Source organism: Lolium perenne, chromosome 4 (genome assembly GCF_019359855.2).
Source record: "Lolium perenne isolate Kyuss_39 chromosome 4, Kyuss_2.0, whole genome shotgun sequence".
Lineage (NCBI taxonomy): Eukaryota > Viridiplantae > Streptophyta > Magnoliopsida > Poales > Poaceae > Lolium > Lolium perenne.
This window is the reverse complement of record NC_067247.2, coordinates 378,863,910-378,872,181: the sequence shown is the minus strand read 5'-3', so window position 1 is coordinate 378,872,181 and position 8,272 is coordinate 378,863,910. Positions and strand designations below refer to the sequence as shown.

Genomic DNA, 8,272 nt, shown 5'->3' with positions numbered 1-8,272 from the left:
TTAACTTGGCACATGCTCACGCATGCATATGACTAAACAAAAGTCAATTAAGCCTCTATGATTTACATTGCTTCAGAGTTCTTGTATCACTTTTATGCCTCCGTTAATTTATTTTGCCGCAAGCATGATTATGACAGTTACTGCTCTCTTGATTTGTCGCTCCCTAGTCTATTGCTAGCCCTTACTTGTACTGAGCGGGAACGCTGCTCGTGCTTCCAAACTCCTGAAAACCAAGTTGTTCCAAAGTGTCCACCATAAATACCTATGCATGGCATTTCAAACCATTCCAAGTAAATTCTCATGCGCTACCTTTAAACCTTCAAAATGCTTCTCAATTTGTGTTAATGTTTCATAGCTCATGAGGAAGTATGTGGTGTTTAACTTTCAACCTTGTCATTTACTCTTGACGGGCTTTCATATGGACTAGTGGCACATCCGCTTATCCAATAATTTTGCAAAAAGAGCTGGCAATGGGGTTCCCAGCCCCGATTAATCAAACTTCATTAATAATTCTCTTCACATGTTTTGCTCTGATTCATCAGTAAGCAACTTAATTTTGCAAATAGATACTCCTCCATGGTATGTGATTGATGGAAGGCACCCGAGGATTCGGTTAGCCATGGCTTGTGTAAGCAAAGGTTGGGGGGAGTGTCACCCATAATAAAACTAAAATACGTGTGTAAACAAAAGAGAAGAGGGATGATCTACCTTGCTGGTAGAGATAACGTCCTTCATGGGAGCCGCTCTTGAAAGTCCGGTTGGCGAGGTAGTTGGTGTACCCATAACCATTCGTTGACAACAATAAACACCTCTCAAAATAATTTTACTCCTGTTTTAAAAATGAAAAGCTCTAGCGCATGTTAATCCCTGCTTCCCTCTGCGAAGGGTCAATCTTTTACTTTTATATTGTGTATCCATCCTTTCTTTGAGCACTTTCTTGAGAGCACAACTGTCATTCTTAGTGTAATATGCTTGTCTCAAAATATGATTGATTGCGGTATAACTTTGATGCTTTTATCTTTGACAATCACTATTTCTAGTCTTTCTATGAACTTCAGAGGTGCCTAAGCATTTATGTTTTGCTGATCAAATATGGGCAAGCGAGATACCACTCTATCATACTCTTTTATGAATATTGCAATCTTGCTTATAGACATGATTCATGATGCTTATTATTAATTGTTGGTACCTTTCCATGATTGACATAGCTATTAGATGATCTTATTTGCATGTATCTTATTATGAACTGCCTAAGTATTAGCCATAGCATGAGAATATTTACATCATATGAGCAAATGTGTTCGTGAAAGTTCTTTTATCGCTCAGTTGTTAACTGAATTGCTTGAGGACAAGCAATAAGCTAAGCATGGGGGGAGTTGATACGTCCAAAACGTATCTACTTTCCCGAACACTTTTGCTATTGTTTTGCCTCTAATTTGTGTGTTTTGGATACAACTAACGCGGACTAACGCTGTTTTCAGCAGAACTGTTCTGGTGTCTCATTTTTGTGCAGAAATCCAACTTTCAAGAAAATCCTCGGAATTTATGCGAAAGGTCTTATTTTTCCAGAAGACTCACGGAGCCAGAAGGGCAAGCCAGGTGGAGGCCCGAGGGCCCCACACCATAGGGCGGCGCGGCCCAGGAGGGGGGCGCGCGGCCCTAGCGTGTGGCCCCCTCGGCCGGCCTCCGACGCCCTCCTCTGGACTACTTAAGGGGTTTCGATCTAAAAATCGCGACCAAGAAGTCGAAGTCGCCAGAAACCCTCCAGAACGCCGCCACATCGTGAAACTCCGTCTCGGGAGCCAGAAGTCTCCGTTCTGGCACTCCGCCGGGACGGGGAATTGGAGGAGATCATCGCCATCATCACCACCGACGCCTCTCCATCGACCAGCAATGTTTCCCCCATCCATGTGTGAGTAATTCCCCCGCTGTAGGCTAAAGGGGATGGTAGGGATTGGATGAGATTGGTCATGTAATAGTACAAGATTGTTAGGGCATAGTGCCTAGTGTCCGTAATTGGTACTTTGATGATATTGTTGCAACTTGTTATGCTTAATGCTTGTCACTAGGGCCCGAGTGCCATGATCTCAGATCTGAACATGTTATTGTTTCATCATGATATTCATTGTTTTATGATCTTACCTGCAAGTTGTATACACATGTCGCTGTCCGGAACCAATGGCCCCGAAGTGACAGAAATCGGGATAACCGGAGGGGGTGGTAGTGATGTGAGGATCACATGTGTTCACGGAGTGTTAATGCTTTGCTCCGGTACTCTATTAAAAGGAGTACCTTAATATCCAGTAGATTCCCTTGAGGCTCGGCTGCCACCGGTTGGTAGGACAAAAGATGTTGTGCAAGTTTCTCATTGCGAGCACGTACGACTATAATTGGAACACATGCCTATTGATTGCTTTGTACTTGGACACCGTTTTATTATTATCTGCAAATGCCCTGCTTGATTGTTACATGAGTTTCTCTCATCCATGCAACGCCCGTCATCCGTCCCCGTGCTTACAGTATTTTAATCCTGCTGTTTACTATAATCACTACTGCTGTCTTTGTTACTCTGCTGCTGTTATTTCACTACTGCTACTGCTATAAAACTGTTACTACTGATAAACTCTTGCGAGCAAGTCTGTTTCCAGGTGCAGCTGAATTGACAACTCCGCTGTTAAGGCTTTCAAGTATTCTTGGTCTCCCCTTGTGTCGAATCAATAAATTGGGTTATACTACCCGCGAAGACTGCTGCGATCCCCTATACTTGTGGGTTATCACTCCCATAAATATTCGAGATAAGGATTATGATTTCTCTCTGGATTTATCTTAAATATCTATTGTTGAAAAAGAATCTTTCTGTGGTACCGAAAATGAAAGTGCTATGAAACATATGAATGAACTCTCTACTTTGAGCAACTTATTCTCAAATGATAATAAGAAGCGCACCTATTTTGTCACTAAAATTTTCCCTTTCTCTTTAAAAGGTGCAGCTAAAATTTGGTATGATAATTTTTCTCCCAGGTCTATTGATAGTCCTATTGGTTTGGTTAATGCTTTCAGAAATATTTTTCTGCTAGTGCTCAACATGCCGCTTTGCAAAACATCTTTGGCTTTGCGCAGATAAAAGGAGAGAAATTGCCTGATTCTTGAGCAAGATTTTGTTATTTACTTAGAGCACTACCTAGAGTTCAATTAACTAAGAATGAACTCCTTGATATATTTTAGAATGGACTAACTGTTGAATCTAGGATATACCTGGATAGTTGTGTTGGTTGTGTTTTCAGGCAAAGAACTCCTGCTGAAGCTGATGAATTATTGGCCAAAATAATTGAAAATTATGATGATTGAACGTGCGCCGTCTCTCCATGCGTAGGGCGGTGGCCAGACGCCGCTGCTCCAGCAGCGCGTCGTCGCCCGCCCTCTCCTGCTGCGCCGTCTGGAGGGAGAGCTCGACGACGTGGTGAATCTGCGCCTCTTCGCGGGCACGGGCGGCGTCCTGGAGCTTCTTCTCCGACTCCAAGGACTCGACTAGCGCGCGTTGCTGATCGGCCGTCTCGTCTGGGTGCGGCCCATCGTCGTCGTCCTCCTGCTCCGTCTCCTCCTCCTCCTCCGCCTCGGCCTCCATCTCCTCCTCCTCCGCCTCGGCCTTCGTATGCTCCTCCCCCGCCTCAGCCTCCGCTTCCCTCCTCCTCCTCCATTCGCGCCTCCAGGCGCGCCGCCAACGTGTCGGCCTCCGCCGCCAACGCATCCGCCCACCTCCCCCAGGCCGTCACCCCAGGCCGTCTCTGTTGCCGCCAGCGCCGCCTCCCGCTGCTGACGCTCCTCCACCGTCAGCTGCAGCGACCGCTCCATCGACTCCCGACGTCGGCGCTCGATCGCCTCCCGCCGTTCACGGTACTGCGCCTCCCGCTCCTCGCGCTGGCGACGGCGGTCATCAGCCCACCGCTGGTGAATCTCCTCCGTCCGGCGCCGCTGCGCCTCTTCTGCCGTCGAGGCGTCGAACCCCGCAATGGTGTCCGCCAGCGCCTCCTCCTGCCACGCTGCTGCCGCCGCGCTCTCGTCAGCTGCGGGGTCAGGCGCGTAGAACACGCCGCTTCTGCCGCCGCGTGCGCCGCCTCACGCTGCTGGCGGGCATGCTGCTCGAGTGCCTCCCGCCGCTGCTGATGATGTGCACGCCAAACCTCCATCCCTCGCCGTCGCCGCTCTTCCCGGGCGGCGACGTCTATGTCGAACTGCGAATTCGGTGGTGGAGGTGGTGGTGGAGGAGATGGTGGAGGGAACTGACCATCGCCGAGGCGGTTCATCATTGCGCACTGGTGGTGGAGGAGACGGCGGTGGAGCGACGAGGGTTGTGCTTGTGGCGGAGCAAGGGGTGCCGGCGGCTGCGGTGGCTGCCATTGAGCCGGGAGGGCCTTTTATAGACGCCGGCGTCGGGAAGAAAGCGCGGGAAGAGGCGAGAAGAGGCGGGAAGAAAGCACGGGAACGCGCGGTGGCGTGCGAACGTCGGCGACGCGTGGAGGTTGTGCAGCACCGACGAGACGTCTCGCCTGTCCCTCCATCACCATTAAGGCAAAGATGCCGTCGTGTGTCACTGCGCGCGAATAACTTCCTTCGCGTGGTAGGCGACAGTTAGATTAAAATTCAATGTGCCGCTGATGGGTCGGCCCCACCACTCCCCGCCTCGCTTTTCGTTGTGTCCAGCGTGCCTGGAGCGTCCTCTATGGCGCGGGGACGGCCTCGGGGCGCCGGACACCGGATCGGCCCATGTTGGAAAAAAAGCGGCTATAGGGGACGTGGGTGGAAACATTTTTTTGAGTACGGTTTAGCCGGCGATTGGAGATGCTCTACGACTGCATGCAATGGGTAAATTTCCCAGGAAATGTTCAATTAATAATCACACAAAAATCTCTTCCGTTGCTGCTAATGATACACACTGCGACGCTGCATCGACACGACAAAACCAGATCAACTGGAGCACGCTCTAACGCCGCGCGCCGGCCGTCACCCGGCAATCGTCTCCGCCGGCGGCGCGTCGCCACCAGTCTCCGACTGCTGCCGATCAAACTCCTGCACGAGGTCAGCGTCCACGTTCTCCGCGGGCTCCCACGTCGCCTCCTCGATGTCCACCCACTTGACCAGGTACTCCCATTCGCCGCCCGCCGCCGGCCTTCTGTCCACGATGGCCTCGACGACGCCGTACTCCAGCCCGTCCTCGAAGTCCTTCACAAGGTCCTCCGCCACCCACGGCGCCTTCACCCACTCCCTGTCGCCGCCGTCGCGCCACTCCACCAGGTACTCCCTCCACTTGCCCTCGCCGCGCCCGTCCACCACCTTCTCCACCTCGCCCCACTCGTACACGGCCTTCTCCAGCTCCTTCCCCGCCGCCTCCAGCGCCTGCCGCCGCTCGAACGCCGCCGGGACGCCCTTGGGCGTCGCGGCCAGCACCTCCTGGACCAGCTCCAGCGGCGTCCGGCCCTTCCCATCAGGGACCTCCGCGTCGGCGCCCAGCTCCAGCAGAGCGCGCACGCCCGTCGCGCGGCCGTACCCCGCCGCGATGTGCAGCGGCGTCAGCCCGCCGCCGGCGCGCTCCGCGTGGCCCACGTCCGCGCCGGCCTCGGCAAGCGCGCGCAGGCACTCCTCGGACCCGAGCCCCGCCGCGAAGTGCATCGCGGTGCGCCCCTGCGCGTCCTCCGCGTTCGGGTCCCGCCGCAGCGCCTCGTCGGCCAGCAGCGCGCCCAGCGCGTCCGCGTCGGCCTTCTTGGCGGCCTCCCACCACGGCGTCTCGTACTCCGCCACCACGTCCGCCGCTATCGCCTCCGCCTGGATCCAGGTCGGCTCGTGCCCGTCCTTCCACTCCACGAGGTACTCCGTGGCGGTGACGGTGGTGGCCGAGCCGTCCTCCGCGAACACGGCGCTCTTGACGGTGCGGCTGGAGACTATGCGCTCCACCTCCCCGTACCCCTCGTCGTCTTCTTCATCGCCTCCTTTGCTTGCTTCCGCGGTTCTTGGGTTCTGGTCCTGGAACAGCGCGGCGGCGGCGGCGAGGCGGCGCTTGGGGACGCGAGGACGGCGAGGGGTGGTGACGGAGATGGAACTGGTTCTGTGAGCGTTGGGGTTTGGGGGTTTGAGGCGGGAAAGGGACGGGTGTCGTAGGACGGCCTCCATTGGCGCGCGGAAGGAGGTTCCGAGGTTGTGGCCGGTGGTGCTCGTCTGAGGAGGGAAGACGATGATGGGTTCAGTTGAGAGGATAAGGTGATGGGTTCTGGATTCCGGGCGAACTCAGCCGTTTGTCTCGCGGGATGAACGGTACAGATAGCCTGTGATTTAGTTTTACTTCTGCAGTTATCCTTTGAGTACTCTTATCCTTTCAACGCCTGCAAAATTTATTTCTCTGTAGTTCTCACTGAGAACTAAGATAATGCTCACTGCTCAGTACACTCTTGTAATGTTGGATTTACATCGTGATACGTACTCATAAGTCATAAGTTTCAAGTTAGATTGTAATTGAGATTTTTTTTGTTGCAAGTCCTTTCAACTACGGTTTTAGTTGCAAGTTAGATTGTCAACACGTAATACTTGAGTTTACAACATATAAAAATATATGTTACCTTTATATATGTCTTTTGTTAGGTTTCGCCGCTGAGTTTTTGTAAAAAAGTTAAGCACAATCTGCATGCTAGAGATTAGCATCTGAGATAAGGAAAAAAAATACTGCAAACCTTTTTTTTACGAATTAAATGCTGCAAGCCTTTTTTTTGCGAATTAAATGCTGCAAGCCTCTGAGCTTTTTTTTGAACAAATATATATTGAGTCAGCTGGCTGCCTCATTAAAAACCTTCCAGTCCCCTTCGGTATCTTGGAAGGAAAAAAGTGCAACTGTGACCTGCTACTCCACAATCATAGTATCGTTACATTATCCACTAATTGTGTTCCCAAGCCAGAAATTTACATTATCACTATCTACTGTCCTACCTACCAGATCCGCTGATTTGTTGGCTTCCCTGAGGCAATGTCTGAAAGTCACAGAGCTAAACCATGTCATCATCATTCGATATTCATCTAAAAAAGCCCCTCCAACAATTCTGTTCTCCAAAGGATTATGGAAAGCATTAACCACTTCGAGAGAGTCATATTCAATATCAATATTATTGCAACCAATGCGTTTAGCCAACCGAAGTCCATCACGCACAGCCTAAATTTCAGGAGTCGCAACATCAACAATACTCTCTATTTCTGCTCTACAAGCAGCTAGAAACTGACCTTGTGAATCACGGATAACACATATACAAACCTATTGTATATATGTGCTAACAATATATATTAACTTCTTCTTTATTGTACTGACGGGCAGTAGGCAAAAATAGTGACCTTTGACAGAACCAGCCGGCTGCCAAATGGCACAACGATCGCGATAGTATACTTAGACTGCTCATAGTGGAGTAACATAGATGGTAACATAAGACATGACATGACAATAAAAGAAAAAAGTGAGGTGGTAACTATTTATGTTACCATAACATCACACATCCCAAAACAATATGAGTCTACAACATAATTAATGATACATTGCATGAAACCACATCTAAGTTACTACCCACTATGGAGATAGTAACTTAGGCTAGTAACATGACATATGTTACTAGACTAAGTTACTCTCCACTATGAGCAGCCTTAGAGCAACTCTAGTATCAACGTGCCGAAACTGTAAAATAATCATTCGTTTTATTTTTATCGAAAAATCAGCATAAATCTAATCCTGTAAACGTGCACAACCAGTAAAATATTTAGGGGGTTGGAAAAACTTCCTGCTCGACCGCTACATATGTGGACTGCGGAACCAAACCGAGCGCTCCTTCAGATTTGGCGGGACGGACATTTCCCTCCTCTTTTCCCGCTTCAGCGTCGTCGTCGCCGATCTACTTCCCAACTCGCTCTCCAACGCTGACGTGGCCCGAAATAGACTCCATGGATCTCACCAAGCTCCCGCCCGCCGCTAGCGAGGTCGCGCAGCTTCAACCGCCACCTCAAATAGCTCCGACATTGCGTGAGGGTGACCCGGTCGCCGGTGCCGCCAACCTCAATAAGAGGAAGCGCACGGGCACCCACATCCTTGCCAGTTGTTCTAGCCCGGCTACGGTCTCGTTGGCCCCGCTAAAGAGTCAATCGGCATCTCCACACAAGATTAATGAATTTGTGACACTGCCGAAAGAGTCTCGATGGCCCTGTCAGAAGTGTCCTGGTGGCCTTGGTGGAAGAGTCAATCCGTCACCCT

At 50.9% G+C, this 8,272-nt stretch overlaps 1 protein-coding gene across 1 annotated transcript; it reads right to left on the bottom strand.

Moving 5' to 3' along the window:
* Positions 1 to 4,868: 4,868 nt before the first annotated feature.
* LOC127297193 (probable signal recognition particle 43 kDa protein, chloroplastic) lies at positions 4,869 to 6,254 on the bottom strand. The gene has a single exon (XM_051327490.2). The coding sequence runs from the start codon at positions 6,163 to 6,165 to the stop codon at positions 5,002 to 5,004; it is 1,164 nt and encodes a 387-aa protein (XP_051183450.1). The 5' UTR covers positions 6,166 to 6,254; the 3' UTR covers positions 4,869 to 5,001.
* Between the last annotated feature and the right edge of the window lie 2,018 nt (positions 6,255 to 8,272).